At 43.7% G+C, this 20,325-nt stretch overlaps 1 protein-coding gene across 1 annotated transcript in view; it reads right to left on the reverse strand.

Moving 5' to 3' along the window:
• LOC111157555 (chromosome unknown C12orf75 homolog) overlaps nucleotides 1-20,061 on the reverse strand; it is a 36,658-nt gene extending 16,597 nt beyond the window's left edge. Inside the window, exons 1-2 of the mRNA XM_022519061.1 lie at nucleotides 19,955-20,061; nucleotides 6,198-6,222 (exon numbers count right to left, since the gene is read on the reverse strand). Of these exons, the coding sequence (XP_022374769.1) occupies nucleotides 6,198-6,222; nucleotides 19,955-20,000 (71 nt within the window). The 5' untranslated portion in view covers nucleotides 20,001-20,061. The remainder of the gene's footprint in view (nucleotides 1-6,197; nucleotides 6,223-19,954) is intronic.
• Between the last annotated feature and the right edge of the window lie 264 nt (nucleotides 20,062-20,325).

Here is a 20,325-nt window from a genome sequence, read left to right on the forward strand (position 1 = left end):
TCCCAATTTTATGGCCAAGATCACTGAGGACACAGTATCACACAGCTGGTAAATGGTGGTAGGAAATTCAAAGGCAGATCTCCCTGCTTCCAAAACGCATGCTTTTTCAATGCTATTTCCACATCATCCTCCTCAACCTCCTGCTACTCCACAGGGGAGGAGTAAGCCCATCAGACACCATCGGGTTTGTAGCGAGGACTAGAGAGGGCTCAGCTGACAGGTGCACTGGGCATGAGAAATCCATAAAGGATTCCAAGGACACTCAAGATGAAACACTCATAATTTCATTTTATTTAAAAGGTGGTGCTTCACAGTGTTTTGTTCATTCATTCTGAGATACTCTTCTCTATAGTCACTACCTTCCATAACAATAAAATCGCTTCGTCAAGAAAGGAGTCTTCATGAAATGTCACCATACAAGTGTTAAGTGAAAGACATGTTTGAATTACCTTGTTTAAACGGGAGTGGCTATGATCTTTTATTTTCAACAGCAAACATTAAATTAGTATCAACTTATTTCATGTTTTTTCTTACTAAAACATGTTTGTAATATTCCCATAAATTTTGCTTAAAATTTAAATAAAGAAACTTTTTTAATAACATGAAAATTGACCTACAGCAGAACATGCTTTGTTTCTGCATGCCCAGTTCTAAGTGCCCTCCATTTGGGTAACAGCTTCGGGATTTGTCTTTAGCCACGCCCCCAGACTCTGACCACCTGGTCAGGTGGAGCGAACCATGCTGATTGACTCCAGTGGTGGGCACGTGTCCCAGACCTGGCCAATGAGAAACCCCCCTTCCCCTGGCTCATTGGTTGATTCAGAGGGAGGCAAATGACCTCATGCTGTGGCAGGGAGAGCCCAAGCCATAGGACTTTGGATCACACCACTGGGAAAGAAAAGCTGTTTTTCCACAGGAGTTATTAAGCTGATAAGAGATAAAAGATGACCATCTCCATCACCACTGAGGAAAGCTTCTAAAATGGAGTCCAAGATAAGAAAGAAGAAATCAGTTTCTTCCTGTCATTGGATCACCTGGATCCAGCTGTGACTGGGGCCAAACCCCTGGAGCTTTTCCATTACACTTGCCAATAAATTCCTTTTTGTTTGTTTGTTTAGGCCAGTTTAAGCTGGACTTCTGCCATTTCCAACCAAAAATATCCCAATGCAACCTATTTGTGCCAAATAGCTAAGATAATTCACTGAAATAAAATAAAAGCATGGTTGATTTTTCCAGGTCTTTGAAAGCAGACAAATGTCATCACATTGATTCATGTCTGTTTTATTTTGCATGTTACAGTGCTGTGATTTAATTTTGAAAAGACAGAGAGAGAGAGAGAGAGAGTAAGAAAGACTCACTCACTGATATGCATGAGTCTGTTATGATGACTAAGTTTCTATACAAGCATACCTCAGAGATGATGCAGGCTAGCTCCCAGACCACAGCCATAAAATGAATTATCACAATAAAGCAAGTCACATGAATTTCTTGGTTTCCCGTCGCCTATAAAAATTATGTTTTTATAACTATACAATACAGTAGTTTATTAAGTGCACAATAACATTATGTCTACAAAAACAATGTATAAAACTTAATTAAAAATACGCTGTTGCTAAAAAATGCAAACAATCATCTGAACTTTCAGCAAGTTGTAATCACTGATCACCGATCACCGTAACAAGCCTAACAATGAAAAAGTTTGAACTATTGTGAGAATTACCCAAACGTGACACAGACATGAAGTGAGCAAATGCTGTTGGGAAAATGGCTTCAACAGACTTGCCTGATGCAGGATGGATACAAAGCTTCAATTCGTTTAAAAAAAAAAAAAAAAAAAAGCATTATCCACAACGGGCAATGAAGCCAGGCACAATAAAAGGGGCGGGGGGGGGGGGTTGTGCCTCTTATCTTCACCCCTGCTTCCCTCCTCCTCTCGAATTTCTAAGGTTAACCTTGTAAGCGGCTGGACCCTCCTGCCTACTCTGGGATTCGCGTCCATCACAGATCCCCCTCCCTCACAGCAGACCCTTTCCCAAGCCACCCACAGCATGGCTCACTTCACCGATTCCTACCCTTGAGTCCATGGTGTGTAAAAAAATAAATAGAAAAAGCAAAACAAACATCCATATACAAAATCATCCATACACTCACCTGGGCAGAAACAGAAGAAATGAAGAAATGGGAGAAAAGCGTGTCAGATGTTAATGGCGCCTGTCTCTGTTGGTAGATAAGAGCCGATGTCTTCTTTTAAAAAAAAAAAAAAATTCCCAAATTTTCTAGGCACTTCTTTTCTAACAGAAATATATTTTTTTAATGTTTCCTCTTTTTTTTTTTTTTAGCTTTTTTAAAGTTTTTACATCGATTCCAGTCAGCGAGCATATGGTAATGTGAGTTTCAGGCGCGCGACACCGGGATTCAGCACCCTCGTACATCAGCATCTCTAACCTGCTGACATCCTTCCCTCCCCTACTGGCAGACACGGCAAGAAGAGAGGCCACACACCCCTTCCCCGCTCCTCTCCCACTTCCATTTTCACTCAGTTATTACTCACACCCCTCGAGGGAAACTACAGTCCCCCAGGTGCCCGTGTGGACATCGCACCACATCCCGTGGCTTTTCTCCCCCCTTCAGCCCGGCCGACCTTGTTGGATTATCCCCCATCCCTTCGGCTAAGGTTTGAAACTGCAGTGTGAGCCTCAGATTTTCCTCTCCTTTCCTTCCCTGTTCCGTCATCCAACAAATCTCAGTCATATTGCAAGTGTACGCATCGGCCCTTCTCTCTCCCATTGCTACTGTCCGCAGTCTGCCCCTCTGGTGGCCTCACCACCTCTTTCCCTCCCTGTGCCTCCTCCCTTCCCCCATCTCACACACTGCTCTGCTTTGGCAGTTAGCGCCCTAACACTCAAATATAATCATCGCAACCCCCCCACCTTAAAATTCCTAATGGCTCTTGACTGCATACAGTATCGAATGAAATTACTGACCTGGCGCCGAAGGCCCTTCACAAGCCAATTTCAGCCCCGTGGCCTCATCCCTCATCTCTGCGGAGCATGCCCCAAAGTCTCCAGAACAAACCCACAGGCTCCTTGCAGGGGAGCTGAGGCTCCCTTACACCCATGAGCCTCTTGTCATGCTCTTTCCTCTGCTCTGGGCTGCCATTCTCCCTTTCTCTGCACGAACTCTTATTCATCCCTCAAGACCCAAACTGGCATTAAATTCTGACTATCTCAATAATTAGCACTTATCACACTGTATTTTGGTCCCCAGTAGACACTAACCTACTGAAGAGCAGAAGTGTCATTTTCTCTGTTATTATATCCTGGCTTCTTGCTTACAGAAAATCGGCAAATAAACAGGCAAGGGGAGAGCGATAGTAAAGATCACAAACCTTCCCTACAGAATGGATTTTGTGTTATATTAAGAGGGGAAGTAACTACAGTATTTCTCTCTTCTGAAAATAACCATAATTCCCCCCAGCAAAAGACTTATGTTGCCTGTATAATTCGGGGCTGGCTCTATGTGAAGTTGTGTACTTCTTAGCACCCATTATGTGATTTTGGCCACTTCTTTGGGTTGGGATCAGTCTCTCTAGATTAAAAAAGAAATTTTAGATCTTTATAATAAAAAGTGTAAACTGTCTTCATTTCTTAGCTGTTCATTCATAGTTAAGACTTACAAATCTGTACCTTCATCTTTAAAAAAAAAAAGAACATGTTTGAATATAGCTTTTGGGCAAGGAAAAATAATATTATGATATTCTTTCAACTTTTTCTAGTTTATTACATTTATTTCTAAAAGGGTCAATTATTAAATAAAATTATATCTTCCTAGGACATACAATGAGGTATATACAGTTACAGAAAATTTAAATCTAGAGAATTTGGGATTTCAAAAAGTAATTAAGCAGCGTCTCACATCGTGGAATAGTTAATTTTGTTGACAATGGCATCATTAAATTCTACTAGAAATCTCCATGCCTCTAAAAGAAAGGAGTCAAGATATCAATCTCTCCTTGAATAGGAATGATGGGAACCCTCAGCAACTATTCACTAAACACCACATTCAAAACACGATACTAATAACCCTGGGAGACATTCAGAGGAGTAAGATATTTCACTTCCCTCAGTGCCCAAGAGGGACAAGAAGATAAATAACCACAATACAAGCCCCATCTGATGTGTCATAAGAAAGGGGCAGGGGTGCCTGGGTGGCTCAGTGGGTTAAAGCCTCTGCCTTCAGCTCAGGTCATGATCCCAGGGTCCTGGGATCGAGCCCCACATCGGGCTCTCTGCTCAGTGGGGAGCCTGCTTCCCCCCCACCCCCTCTCTCTGCCTGCCTCTCTGCCTACTTGTGATCTCTCTCGTCAAATAAATAAATTTTTAAAAGTAAAAAAATAAATAAAAGAAAGGGGCAAATGCTCCAAAAGTTCAGAAGAGAAAGACATTCTATCCAATTGAGAGATCCAAGAAACTCTTCTTGCAAAGAACAAGACAGAAGCCCTAAAGAACAACTAGCTTTTTTTTTTTTTACAAATTGAATTGAGAAAAAGGCCATTCCAGGCAGAGGGAATAGCAAAAACGGAGGCAGAACATGGGAGGTCAGTTTGGGCCCCTGTCCGAGGTCTCAGAGGGCGGGACATCAGCTCACTTCTCATCCTTGGCCTTGCTCACTCCAAATGCAGGGCTTCCTTCCAACTCACGCAGAGCCTGTCAGAGAAAAGCTAAAAACATAAATGATCTTCCTGTTCCCAAAGGATTCTGGGCTCAGTCTAGCGGGCAATGGAGAATAATTTTAAGTTTTTGAGCAAAGGCCCTACAAGGCCAGGGGAGTGCTTGAGGTAATGAATCTGGCAATGATGTAGAGACATGGAAGGAGAAGGCCTGGAGAGACCCAGATACACAATGAAAGAAACAAGGTAAGGACAAGGAACTTGTGGTTGTTACATGCTTTGGTAATAAACTCAGATACTGCAACCAGGAGTTTGAAACAATGAATATTGCTTCTTGGGTACAGAAAGTCCCATAGAAAATGCATATTTAACTCCAGGAAAACCTTATAATTCCATTCTCATCTTCTCTGAATTCCTCTTTGTCATAATAATAAATCTGACTCTGTTTTTGATGTTTGACCACTGACAGCTTTCAAGTCCAACCACTCCCCCTTCTGCCTCACAGCAGTGCAAGCTGATTAGGAAGCCTGGGAATTCCTTCCTTTGTGCTGGTGGGGACAATGAAACCAGGCAAACCTCTCCCCATGCACAGGACCCCTCGAGGAGGCCCACTCCCAACCACAGTTAAAACCAAAGCCACTCCTGCCTCCCCTTCCTTCACTCAAGATGAATGGGCCAGTTGGGTGCCTACCCTGCTCTCCCAGAAAGTCTCATTATGTGAAAGCGAGAAATCACCTTGCCCTCCTTGGTGTGTGTGTGTGTGTGTGTGTGTGTGTGTGTGTGTGTGTGTGTGAGACACTATCAGTCTTAACATCCAAACCAACTAAGCAGCATCTCACATCGTGGGTGGGTGGGGCGGGGGTCCATCCACTCTCCAGAGAGTAAATTGTGAACTACTGCAAAGTCCTTACTGTTCTAGATGAGATATGGAAAGATGCAGACATGGGCCATGACGGAAATTCTGGAAGGGCTCCTGAGCTCCCAAAACCTCCCTCTGGGAGACAGCTGCACTTGATTTAATGTCCTGTGGTATAAATATCAACTCAGTATTGACTACACTGAATGGTCATACATATTCACTCAAATACCTGGTCACCGGATTTAAACCAATCCCATGTGTGTTTGGTACCTGCGTGCCCCAGCATCTCCCCACTGGCTCACTCTAACACAGTCACAGGAGCTATGTGCTTAATGAATTCTCCCGTATCCACTTGTTTTCAATGAGAAGAAATCTCAGCACAAGTTGGGAAGGAAGCACAATTAAACGTTTCCCTCAGTTTAAGTTCTAAGTTACAGTGCTAGGGCAACAGAAAGGCAGCATAAATAGTAATGGAATAAATAATAACACAGTGATATTCTTCAAATAGCGCTTTAGTTATAAACTAGATGATAATCTTGATTTTTGCATAATGGAGAACGTATTCCCGTATCTTTTCAGGCATACCTATATCTAGTGAAAGACCACAATCATGAAAAACAGTGTCTTCCTCAAAAAAGAGTTTAGAAAATCATAATATTAACTACTTACACATCTTTAGCTGCTCCTGCAGGGCCTAGGGAGGGAAAAAAAGGTTTGCATTATTGTGATAGAATTACAACAAAAATGTGAAACCCAATACCCATCTAAAATAATATTCTAAAAGAGACAAGTTGAAAATATGCCTTTTAAAAAGATCATCTCAAAAGAAATAAAGGAGAAAGTAGGAACATCACATTAAATCAATTCACACAAAATTACATTCAAATTTTACATTTTTAATTTATTTTGCCCATTTTTAACAATTCCTATAAATTTTAAGGCGTCGGTTCTGGAAAGGATCACCTCATCCAATCCGTTTATTTTACAGATAAACTGACAGAGTCGGGAAGTATTTTCATTTCAAAGTCACCCGCCTTCTAAGCTGGTGTCCACAGGGCCACAGGGCACTAACCAGGGCACTAACTTGTAAAGCGAAGTTACAAGACAGAATGGAGGTGATATCCTCAGTCAATGAGAAGTCTCAAGGACACCAGCCTAGCTCTAGGGAGTTACCTGCACTTCTAACTCTGCTCCTGTTTGCTACTGAACCCTCCCACCGCCCCCCCCACATTTTTTGCTTCCCACCCACGTGCCAAAAACATCCTGTCTCTTTCGGATCCCATGCCTATCATTCATCATAGATTCTCTGCCACATTTAGTTGGTCCCATTTCCACACTTCCTCCTCCCACTAGCCTCATCTGAGCAACACAGACCTTGATTCTAACTTTACTAGGCAGGTAGCATTTAGTGTCTTTTAACCTCTTAAAACCTCACTTCCTTCCCTTGTGTCAAATGAGGATAATAAGAGTTAATATACAACAGAGAGAATAAGTGGAATGACCACTGGTGAGACAGTTATTGAAAATGGAGCTTGAGGATGCTCAGGTGGCTCGGTCGGTTAAGCATCTACCTTCAGCTCAGATCATGATCTCGGGGTCCTGGGACTGAGTCCCCACGTCAGGCTCCCTGCTCAGTGGGGAACCTGCTTCTCCCTCTCCCTCTCCCTCTCCCTCTGCCTGCCACTCCCACTGCTTGTGCGCTCTCTCTCTCTGACAAATGAATAAAATCTTTTTTAAAAAATTTAAAAACAAATGGAGCTGGGAGGACCCTGAGGAGGCAAGGCTCATGCCCATCTTCTGTCCCAAATTCTCAGAAGTGTTTTGCTGAACTACCTTGCTGAAAGCCAAGGCACCTACTTTTGTCATAACAGACATAAACAGACTTTCTAACACGAGCGCTACAACCAATCACATGTAGTTTAATGTAACTGTATTTAAACGAGAACCAAACACCTTTTCTTCAAATCGATTTATGTAAGTCTTCTCTTTCCTCTTTAAAAATTCTACACTCCTTCGTCTGTCTCTCCAGAGCATGTTTTCAGCTTCAGTATAGTCTCCTGGATTGCAATCCATTAAGACCCCAAATGACCACATAAATATAATTTTGTAGCTTGCAGTTTTGTCTTCTGTTACTTGACATGACTGTGAAGATTTGTTTTTTTTAAAGATGCATGTCAACACTTAGCACAAAGTCTGGTACCTAAAAGTAGCTCACTAAATTGTTATTATTAGCAGTCAAATTAATTAGAAATTAATATCTCAATTTCCCTATCTATGAAATGGGAATTAAAATAATCTCTGCCTAAGTCACACAGAGGTGAAAATAAAGAAAGATGTGCTACACAGTAAGCAAATAAGCCTATAGGAAAGGTCACTGCCAAAACTGCAACATTGTACCCTGGTGATATTAACTTAAAATCTGTTAATCCTGTAAATTCAAAGCAGAGGGCAAAGATAATCAACAGTATGCCTCAAACAAATTTTTTTTTTTCAAACATCTTCTCCCATTCTGTAGGCTGCCTTTTAGGTTGTTTGTTTGTTTGTTTGTTTGTTTTGATTAACATATAATGTATTACTTGTTTCAGGGGTGCAGGCTTACACACTTCATAGCACTCACCATAGCACATACCCTCCCCAATGTCCATAAAGCAGCCACCCTATCCCTACCCCCACACTCCCCAGCAACCCTCGGTTTGTTTCCTGAGATTAAGAGTCTCTTACGGTTTATCTCCCTCCCTGGTCCCATCTTGTTTCATTTTCCCCTCCCTTCCCCCCATGAGCCCCTGCCCTGCCTTTCAAATTCCTTATGCCTGGGAGATCATATGATAATTGTCTTTCTCTGATTGACTTTTTTCGCTCAGCGTAATACCCTCTAGTTCCATCCACATCATAGCAAATGGCAGGATTTCACCCTCAAACAAATTCTTGTAAGGCTCTGACCAAACCTTAACTTCATAACAAACCTCATTCCTTTTTTTAAGGAAAGATTAACATTTCTACATCACAACAATCATTAAAATTGTATAAACAAAAACTGCTTTGGGGTGCCTAGGTAGCACAGCCAGTTGAACGTCTGACTCTTGGCTTCAGCTCAGGTCGTCGTGATCTCAGGGTCCTGGGATCGAGGCCGACGTCGGGCTCTGTGCTCAGCGTGGAGTCTGCTTGAGATTGCCCCTCCCACTCATGCTGTCTGTCTGTCTGTCTCTCTCTCTCAAATAAATAAATAACTTATTTGGAATCTGAGATCATAAAACAAAACAAAATCCTAAAATTAAAAAAAAAAATTTAACATAAGAACAGAGGAGTGTTTTAATAGGAAAAAATAAGCAAAGGATGGGTGCCACCAAAAATCCATGCAAATGAATGTTTTACTCCAGAGTCAAAAAAAAGCATGAGAATCTGGAAGAAAGTCTAGAAAGAAAGTAATATCCTGATTTCCGTATTTTCATGTTCATGGAAAAGTACAAAGAACATTTCGGGGTTTTGTCATGGACATGGGATGGGAGAGCCAGAGGGGTTGGAAACTTTGATTCTGCAAAGTCTTACAGAGAGAAGAAAGCAGAGACCATAATGAGGACTCTGAGTCCTCTGCAGAGAGGAAGGGCCATTGAGTAGAATCCATAGAGAGAGCAGAGGGGACAGAAGCCACCCCACTCCATCTCAGGGAGGGCCCCAAGGTGGCAGGGAATGGGAAGGCGAAGACACACACAAAGTCCTTGTTCAGATTATTCATTCAAAGGTCACAAAATCACTGCTTCGGTTTCTAATACTGGGCACATAAAGGCAGCTGAGAAGACAACGCAAGGGTAATGTGCATGTAACTAGTTTCAAAACAGCAACATGTTGTCTAATGAGTACTGATTTTAATCAGCCACCAGGAACCCTCCATCACTTCAAATGATTGCTCCGGGTGCCAGGCACCCTCAGAGCCTCTTCCCTGCTGGGATCACCATGCAGCATCCCAGCAGGGCCCCTGGCCGATGCCTGGGGTTACCTTCCAAAAGGAAGTCTGCACACCATTACTTCTGTTCTCAAACGTCCTTCATTTAAAGAGTACCGTCTATTTAATACGTGCAATGGTGGGGTGGGCAAAGATATCAGAAACACTACATCAGGTATGCAGGTGTTGTAATATGTGCTCCATTTTTTTTTAAAGGACAGAAAATGTGCATCTTAGAAGGAAGGTAGCATGGTATTATTAAGGATAAGCTTATAATAAGGATAGGTAGAACATGACTCCCCAAAATACAACTTGTCAGAGTAGGGGGAAAAAATGTGCAATTGTTGGAAACCCTTGGCAAAACTATCAGAATATGTAGGTATATAAAATGTAAAACAGCTCTTTGTTCTGCAAAAGTATAAAATCATAAAATCAATAAATAGAAGAAAAATCATATTACCTTCACTACAACCTTGTAATCACACTTCACCTATATATTGATTAACCAGATGGAGATCTCTACTCTAGAGAATTCATGCAAAAAAAACCCACTTTATCTCAAACGATTCAGAGCAGCAAAATCCCATTTGCTTTAAGTTGTGTTTCTGGTTTACATGACTTAGCCTTTGCTAAACAAATATCTATAATGTCATCTAATTCTTTCCAGGCCCCTGGGATAGAGTATTGATTCCTGATATCACCACTTCATTTCCTGCCAAAATGACTCTTTACTGTTTAAACGTAGCCTTGATGTATTCATATAATGGCTCAGAAGAAGCAGAGATGGGGGAAAGGCAATAATGCTTCTTACAGAATGAAAGCACCACAAAGTACATAAGACTAAAGATTTGATGACTAGTTTCCAAAACTGTATGAAGGAGGATAATTTTAAATAACATGCTAAAAAAGAGAAGGGGGAAGGCTTGCTCTCAGAATAGTATTATATGCAGTTTCAGTGACCAAAAAAAAAAAAAAAAGAAAAAGGCTAGGGTCTGTAAGGAAGAACATTTCCTTCTGAAGGTAGGAAACAGTTAAACATTGTTGGCTGTTCAGAAGGAAACCAAGACTGTGTATACCTTCAACTTTACACACTTCAAAAGATTTTAATATTTTGTTTATGAGTCTCAAAGTCAAAAGTCTCAGTCACTTAAAAAGGCACAGCAAACCCAATTTATTCAAATATTCAAAAAACTTAATCTGATATTGTGAGGCGATAGAGAGATATTTGGGCTTTGTCCCCTCTTTCTGTCACAAAATTTCTAAAATCTTTGGAATTCCCTGAGTGATAAGGGTAATAGGAGCCTCTTCCATCCCAATGAAGGGACTCCTAACGGGACCCAGGATAGCTTCAGGATGGGGCACTGGTCACCAAAAAAGCCAAGTGTTGTTAGAAGCTTGGTACTGCTGTCCCCGTCCCTGTCACCAGGGAAGGGAGAGGAGCTGGAGACTGAGCTAATCCCCAATAGCCAGTGATTCCACGAACCACACCCATGTAGTGAACCCTCCATAAAAAGCCCTAAACAATGAGGCTCTGAGAGCTTCTGAGCTGGTGACCACATCCATGCAGCAGGAGGGTGACACACCCCAACTACATGGGGACAGAGATTCCCCCACTCGGGACCCTTCCAGACATCACTCTATGTCCATCTGGCTGTTCATGTGTGTCCTTTACAAATAAACTGGTGAATTTACATCTAAAAGTAATGTGCCTTCCTGAATTCTGAGCCATTCGAGCAAATCGTCCAATCTGAGAAAGGGTGCTGTGGGAACCCCCAGATTTGTTGCCAAGTTGGATAGAAGTGGGAGTCATCTGGGGACCCAATGCTTGCGACCGGTGTCAGAGGTGAGGCCATCTTGCGCAACCCTGTCCTTAAGCCTGCGGCAGCTGACAACTCCAGGTAGTGCCAGAAGTGAAGCGTATCGTGCGACTCCCAGCGGGTGTCAGAGAATCAGAAAGTTGGATTGTATCAGGAGGGAAAAAACCTCGCAGACAGTCTCCATGTTTTTTAACATGTTTTATGAAAATGCGGTGTCCTGAGAAGTCACTGAGGCTCCAAAAAACCTTGACGTGCTCTGTGAATCACACACCAAGACGGGATTGCACAGCACTTGCTTCAGCAAATCATTCTGCACCCCGGGTATAACCTGTATGCTGTATTTCTAAATTTTCTAATTACCTCCCACTCCTGAAGAACTACAGGAAAACCTGTGGTAGTTTCATACGGCTGCTGTAAGAAATCCCCAAAGACTGGGTGGCTTCAAACAAGAGAAGTCGATGCTCTCAGCCTTCTGGAGGACAGAGGCATAAAATCAAAGGGTCCGCAGGTCCAAACTGCCACACACCCTTAGCATCCGGTGCCGTGAGCCTTGGTTCCTTGGCAGTCTCTGGCCCGTGACCACAAGGTGCACACTGTTGCTCCACCCATGTCCCCCCACCCCCATCGCTGTCTCTCTGTGTAAGGACACTTACCAGTGGATTTAGGGCCCACCCAGATTATCTCAAAATCCTTAATTATATCTGCAAAGACCCTTTTTGCAAATAAGATAAGAATCGCACATTCCAAGGATGAGGATGGAAACTTCTATTTAGAAGCCATCATTCAGCCCACTAAACCTTCTTATCCCTGTCCTCCCCCATCCTTCCAAAAATTAAAATTCTCTTTTGAAAAGAAATATATAGAAAAATTAATATGCGGGAGGCATTAAATTTAATGTAACATATCCTACATCCCACAAACACAGGCAAACCTGTATTCCTAGTGCACGATAAAGCCAACCATTTTCAAAACACTACACGGGGGGCGCCTGGGTGGCTCAGTCGGTTGGGGCCTCTGCCTTCAGCTCAGGTCATGGTCCCAGGGTCCTGGAATTGAGCCCCGCGTCAGGCTCTCTGCTCAGCAGGGAGCCTGCTTCCTTTCCTCTCTCTCTGCCTGCCTCTCTGCCTACTTGTGATCTCTGTCAAATAAACAAATAAAATCTTTAAAAAAAAAAACAAAACACTACACGGGGTCAGTAGTTTTAGGTGGATAGAGAGAACATCTTGGCTCCTATAGAAGATGTCCCTTTGCCATCTAATTGTTCTTACAAACTAAGAAGAGTGAGCTGTAGTGCCCAGTAGGTTTTCAGCACTGTTCCGATCTGTACATTTACCATTTCAAGTTTCCTCCCACATGCCAAAGTCTAACATAAAGAAAAGATAACTATCTCTTAAAAGAAAGGACACATCCGTTTCTACACTTGAAAAAACTAGCCTACTGACGCCTTTCTTCATCATGGTCCTGTTGCACTATATTGAATTTATGTAATAGACTGGAAATAGTCACAAGTAAATGAATTGCTAAGTTACATATTAAATTGTATTTCTATCTTCCGACTGAGTGGTGATAATTTAAACACATGCGTCAAAAGATAAAATTATGTACACGAAGAGTTTCTAAAAAGCACTAAAGATTTTCAGATCACTCTTCTCTTGGCATAAATGATCAGAAACATAAATGATTGTGGCTCTTGTGGGAAATAATAAAAACATACAGGAATGTTCTACTCTATTTATTTTGTAAAAGAAAAGAAAAGGCCCTTTGAGAATAGTATAAACTTAACTACAGAACAATAAACAAAATTCTCTTTAATTTTGACAGCTCATGATGTCTCCTCTGACCCATAATAGTTCCAAAACGATGTCATAGTCTCAGTTTGGCCAAAACAAGTACAACAACAGCTCTTAGTTCATCCAAAGCAAAATTATTTTTCAAGAAGCCAACAAAAGAACTAGATTCGTAAGTCATTTTTTTCAATAAAGGAGAAAAAAATTCAGGTCAATGTGTCCTAGAAATATAAAATTCTGTTCATGAATATGGAAGCTCTTGCAGAAAAATCTCTTCATTTGCAGATTGTTCTTATTGAATAGCTACACTTCAGGGAGCTAAAAATTAATAAATAAAGACAGCCACAGAAGGACGGGCATAAGGTAAGGCAGTGACATCTGGCTGCTATATTATAATTCCAGCCACGTCTAATACTCAGCGGTAAGTGGTTTGTGGCTGAACTGAATACCTCATTGAGGTCACCTTCGTGACCCCTACACATGGCCCCAAGAGGTCACCTTCGCGACCCCTGCACAAGGTCACTTCCGGGAAGCTGGGATGCATGAACGTCCTGATTCTGTCTCACCAGTGAAAAGTACCTGGACAGAGGTTTTCCACATCTCCTGTCATTCACAGTCACTTCCAATGTGGAACCTCCAAGAGTGTACTGATCACTTGCCTTTTCCTACCTTCCCTTTAGAGGCAACAGAATCTTCCAGTTAACGAGGCATTAGTTTGGGTTCATGTTTATTTCTCCCTCCCATGCAGCCCATCCTAAGCCTGGCTGTCCCAGGGGTCTCTGGCATCAATGCTTCCAGGCCCTTCTTACTGCCCTGACTCCAGACAGCCACTGCTGTAAGCCCACTCTTTCCTTTTACACTAGTTACAAAAGTCTTCCCCTATATTTATAATAAACAGCATAGTGAGTACTCACAATAGACAAGCCATTGTACTGAGCACTTAACTTACATAAACTCATTTTATGTTGGAGCCAATTCTATTCTTACTCCCCCATTTTACAGTTGAGAAAACCAACATATAGTTCAAGTTGAGTTGCCCAAGGTCACACAGCTGATAAATGACAAAAGCGGGATTCGAACTTGGGCCTTTTGGTACCAGAACCCACCCTCAACTCCGAGGCTTGGCTTTCCTGCCTGTCTGTCCTCCTCACCCTCCATTCTACCCACTCTTCCTTCCCAACACCCTATAACCAACATGAACCACTAAAGCCAGTGAGGCCAGACCTACTGCCCTGAAATGCACAGAGCCCATTTCTGTCCCTGTGATTTCACACAACACTAAGAATGCCCTTCCTTCCATTACCTGCTTATCTGAACAGTTACCTATTCTTCAGAAACAAATCAAGTGCCACTTCTTCCAAGCAGGCTGCCCTGACTGCTTGAGGTTTTATTTTATTCTCTCAATTGCTGTATCAGTGACACAATCTAAGACTTCGTTTTGCATCTTCATTTCCCCAGTATGTTCATTCATTTGAACAACAACAAAAAAAAAATTCTTTGCAAGCCAAAAATTCCATTGAAAGTTTGGATCCTAGTCTAGAGGCTGAGGGTACAGCTGGGAATAAGATGCAGGAGGCTCTCATGAGGCCTGCATTTGGAGGAAAGGAACAGAAGAGGCGATAAATAAATAAACAAAATATCAGCTCTCCAGCAAAGAAAGTTTCAAACAGAGAAAACAACAAGAGTCAGTTCAGCACAGTTCGGGGAATTGAAAGGATGGTGGGGTTGGGGTCTGGGGGCAGTGGCAGGGAAGTAGCAGGAGACACACGTGACTTCTAGGATGCTATCAACAAAATTTTATACTATGTCCTCGATATGGCCTGGGCTCATGCTAAGCACAGTGGCAACATTTCAGTCCTACAAAACCATTTATAGATGTAAATTAAGGCTGGACCACAGAGCTACAGCAAAAGAAGGGAATGCAATTATCTACCTAATTGAAGATGAAACGAAAACTAATCTAAATAATTGGACCCAAAAGGACTGTATTAACTCCCTCGGTACACTGACAAAATAGGATAAATAATTATTAAAATCCTCCTTTTCAGACTATTTTTATATAAATAGCAGAAGAACCATTACAGAAACATTCTGATAATAAGCCGCCACGGAGTTATGATCAGACAGTTGCCAGTTACATATCCCTGCTAGAAAAACTACAACTAAAAAATTCAGTTAGCTATCATGAGCAGAACACTTCTGAAGTAAGTCTTCTGCTGCAAAGAATGTCTACAGCCTTAGCCTGCACGGACATGGGCTATTGCTGATATTGAGAACCATCCAAACTTTTTAAGGGATTTTCTGATTTACCTGAAAAGAGATTGTCTGGCTTACATTACAGACTTGCTTACCCATCTGTATGTATGAGGTATAAAAGGGAATGGCTGACTTGTTCAGATCATTAGCTCAAACGCGGGGCTACTCATTTCTCTGCCTAGTTAAAAACCATGGTCAAGGAAAAACAAGGGGACAGAGAATCTGATTGTTGAGAGAGAGAGAGAGGTGGGGCTGGAGAGCAGAGAGAAATAGATCAAGAGCTCCCTGCGATACAGAAAATGGAACACTTTTACATTGGGTATTTGAGCCAGATGTTTCTCTACAGTGGAGGGGCCAGAATCTATTCAGGACAAACATACCGAATCTTCACTGAGTGGAAAATATAAGAAATCCTCCCACTACAGTTCTAGGTTGGGGAAATCAAATTCCTAGGTTGCGAGAGTGCGCTGACTAAAACATGAAAATGGAGAGAGCTCTCATGCAATTGAAATTGTTCTCAAGACCTCATCTGGACCGACAGCTCCACTCCTCCCCGAAGCCTCCTTTGATTGAACGAACAACATTATTCATCATGTCCCGGGCGCTTGCGTATTCTATCATACTTTGCCTTGCTGCTGTTCTCCAATGGTTAATCTTCCTACCTAGACTATCAGCTTCTCAAGAGCATGAAAATTTGTTTTCATTCAACCACCCACTGGTGGCTGCCCAAGCCTTGCCTTACAAGTTCTTAGCAAAGTGCCTGCCATTCTCTGCAGGGAGAGATGGACTGGGTGTAAGCTTACGGTTAGAAATCTTTAGGAGAAATCTAACCAGAATTATCTAGGGCCTGAGTGATCTCGGGGCTGATTTCTTATGACTGTTGGATCATTTTACGGCAGATCAGTTTCTCCACCTATTGGACATACAGAATTAAACTTACTCAAGCACACTACTAAATATCCATTTGTCATATTAACCAATTTCTCTAGATGAAAGCCAAGAAAGGCAGTTGTTCAGATGGCTCAGGGAGAGGGCAAACAATTATTTCATGTTACCTGAATTTCTTACAGAGTAAAACAGGGCTTATAATAGAGATTTCAGGTTTAAGGGTCATATTATAATGTCCTAATGTACCCTTTGGAAGTAGATATGCCATGGTCTTATAGAAAAATGATCAGGGAAAGCCATTTCACCTTCAACATGGTACTATTCCACTACTCTATAATAATTATAGTTTACACAGCACTTTCACTCTGTAACTCAGAAATGTGAAACGAAATGCTCCTAGCAACAAGCCCAGAGCTGAAGTCAAGCTTGAGCCTCACTCTCCGGGCTGCAAGTTCAGCGATCGTCCCACCTTCTCTTTGTATTTTGTTATTCACCTATCTATGGCTGGCTGGATGGATGGACTATTGATTGCTGAAAAGCTTAAGTGTAACTATTGAATTGTATGATCCTGGGAAATTTCAGAAGTTGGGCATTGTAAGTACCTGGAGGACAGGAACAACATCTTTTTTTTTTTTTAAGATTTTTTATTTATTTATGGTCGGGGGAGCAGGGGAAGGAGCAGAGGGAGAGGGACAAGCAGACCCCACAATGAGCATGGAACCCGATGCTGGGCTCCAGCCCAGGACCCTGAGATCATGACCTGAGCAGAAACCAAGAGTCAGATGCTTAACCCACTGAGTCACCCAGGTGCCCCATGACAACATCTATTTAATGCATTTATTTCATGCAATTGGAACTTGGTCAACAGCATATTTCATGCTGATGTCAACATTCACAACTGAAAAATATTCAAATACCTTTGCCTTGTGGCTTATTTTTCTTCATTTTACATATTTCCTTTCTGAAACTAAAGTCTTACCACGAGCTGACAGAAAAATTTCCAAATAACAATGACCGCATCCCAAAGCTAGCCAGCTGAACTCTAGTAGGACGTGTTTGGGGAATGACCTCTCAAAGAGCAGATCCTTCAACGAGGTGATGTGATAAGTCCCCCACTCATCACATTCCCTCCTTAATGTTTTACAGTCTGCACTCTCTATCTGCCATTTCCCTGGATAAAACACAATTTTTAGCCAAGAGCAAGCTAGAGGAGACAACAACACGCTCTTCTGTGAACTATCCTTCATAAACAGGCTGCCCAACAAGAAGGCGTGCACTTGGAGTGGTTTTTTCAATGCAACTGTATAGGGTATAAGGGATGTGCATTTTGAGAAAAAAAAAAAAGGTCAACCAAATATCTGTAAGGAGAATCTGATTTTCCCATTTTCTTTTTCTTTTTTTTTTTTAAGATTTTATTTATTTATTTGACAGAGAGAGATCACAAGTAGGCAGAGAGGCAGGCAGAGAGAGAGAGAGAGAGAGAGAGGAGGAAGCAGGCTCCCTGCTGAGCAGAGAGTCCCATGTGGGGCTGGATCCCAGGACCCTGGGATCATGACCAGAGCCGAAGGCAGAGGCTTTAACCCACTGAGCCACCCAGGCGCCCCTGATTTTCTCATTTTCCGACATTACCATTTCCAAATTACCTTATCATCACTGATTTAGCAACAGTGCCCCTCCCTCCTATCCCCAGATCTGACAAGCAGTTCATTAATAAATAAAAATGTAAATGAACTAACCTAGCTCCACTTGAAAGGAAATGTTACAGATCCTTCCTATGATTTTTTTTAAATATGGATAACTGTTCTTAGCATTTTTTTAAAAAAGATTTGTATTTATTTATTTGACAGACAGGGATCACAAGTAGGCAGAGAGGCAGGCAGAGAGAGATGTGGGGCTCGATCCCAGGACCCTGCATCATAACCTGAGCCGAAAACAGAGGCTTTAACCCACTGAGCCACCCAGGCACCCCTGTTCTTAGCCTTTTTAAAGAGAGGGTGCCCATTGCAGTGGATGGTGTAGGACCCCAGTGTCTGTTAGATTGAGAGACACGAGGTCTGGTGTAGGTTTCCATGCAGAGCTTTCTGGCTGCTCTCAGAATCTCGTTTGCCCTTGTTGGCATAAGACACCAACCACGATAACCAACATATCTCACTGTTATGTGAACAGAAAAGATTTCTTCTCTGGTGGCTCCCTGCATATACCAACAAGGAGAATTTCATTCAAGATGGTAAAGATTAGGGGCGCCTGGGTGGCTCAGTGGGTTAAAGCCTCTGCCTTCCGCTCAGGTCATGATCTCAGGGTCTTGGGATGGAGCCCCGCATCCGGCTCTCTGCTCAGCTAGGAGCCTGCTTCCTCCCCCCCCTCTCTCTGCCTGCCTCTCTGCCTACTTGTGATCTCTGTCAAATAAATAAATAAAATCTTTTTAAAAAAAAAAGATAATAAAGATTATCTGTAAGAGATCAACTTTTTGGTAAATCATCACCTGGGTTCATTCACAGCTCTAGGACTGGAACCCCACATATTTTAGTGTCTTCTCAGGAAAAGCAAAATATTCTATGTGTGTTTACAGACAAAGGGGAAAAAGAAAGTTGGCGGATTCACAGACCACAGAGCAGATTTCCACATCTGACCCCACTAAGTAAACGTCAAAATAAACTTTAAAATAAATAAACGAATAAGGCTTGAATTTTAAACTCCATCTTCCACAGATGTCTGGGTTAAGGGAAGTGACATGGCCAAGGTCACGAAGACTGAGAGGGCATCCATGCCAGTCTGCTAGGAAATACTGCAGCAGGAGACTGCTGTTTGCGTCTGCTGGGGTTTGGGGGGGGGGGGTGGGAATAGGACGCGGCATCTGATTGATCTCAGTTGGAGGAGATGGGAGTTCTTTACCCGAAAGGATACTAACAGAGGCCAGCAGATATTACTCAAAACAGATCCTGATTCTTAAATCAGGAGACACGAGCTGGGTTAAGAAAGAAGGCTGAGTTTTGGAATAAGTCACTTGACACAAAGCCTGGCCGACTGGGGGATAGGAGATCTCGCCCGCCAATCAACAAAATGAAGTGGTGTAAAAGAAGTTCCAGTCTATTTTTCTAATGAAAAACACGTGAACAGATCACTGCTGATATTAAAACTCTGTCACACTTATCTAAAACATCCTTAATACTGCGGCTTCTCAGAGGAATCCTCCTCCTACACGCAGCCCAGCCGCTCTCAGGCATCAGGACAGACTCAGATGAATTTGGAGCCTGGCTCGCAGTTCCTCCCAACCCCACTGGCACCACCACCACCACCACCAAAAAAGTCCTGAATTGCTCTGCCGCACTTTCCTGTTGCACCGTCAGGGTTCCGAGGGGCTGGCGCCGAGGTCTGCGGGGCGAGAGTGGGAGAGGAGGGAGCGGATGCGGGCCACTACCGGGAATCCTCTCCCCCACCCCGCCCCCGTGAGGGCACCGCGCACCCCGCTGCAGGGGAGCCCCGCCGTGCGTCCTCCCCACGCACCCTCCGCAGGATCGCCCTGCAGGCTCCCCTGGGGAAATGCCCCGCTGCGGGTCGCTCCAAAAGCGGGAAGTCTGGCCCACCCACCCACCCCCTCCCGATAATGGGGACGGGGAGATGGGGTTGCGCGCCCTCCCTCCCCAGGTCCCCCCCGGCTCTCCGGGCCTCTTCCGCAGCTGCGGCCCGCCCGGCAGACCTCCCCGCCTCCCCGAGTCCCCGGCCCGCGCCCCCGCTCACCTCGGCCGGCGCCCGCACTGGTGGCGGTGGAGTTCCCGCAGCCCATCGCGCTGCTGGCCGGGGAAGCAGCGCTCGGGAGCTGGCTGCCGCTGGTCCTGGGGGCGGAGACGGAGGCGGAGGGCGGGGCGCCCCGAACCGGAGGCCGGCGGGGGCGCGCGGGGCCGGGGGCGGGGGGGGGTGCGCGGGGCCTCCTCCTTCCAGCCGTCGGGGGGTGTGGGCCAGGGCGCGGCGGCCCGGCGCGGACCGTGACGGAAACCGCCCCGCACCCCTCTTGCTAGCCGCGGTCGGGGTCCCTGCCGGACCCACCCGTCACCTCGGCAACCGCGGCGACGCCCAATCCCCGGCCTCCTTCGGGCTCTCCGGCCGGGCAT

This window comes from Enhydra lutris, unplaced genomic scaffold (assembly GCF_002288905.1).
Source record: "Enhydra lutris kenyoni isolate GAN:26980312 unplaced genomic scaffold, ASM228890v2 scaffoldscaffold55, whole genome shotgun sequence".
In the NCBI taxonomy this organism is placed as follows: Eukaryota; Metazoa; Chordata; class Mammalia; order Carnivora; family Mustelidae; genus Enhydra; species Enhydra lutris.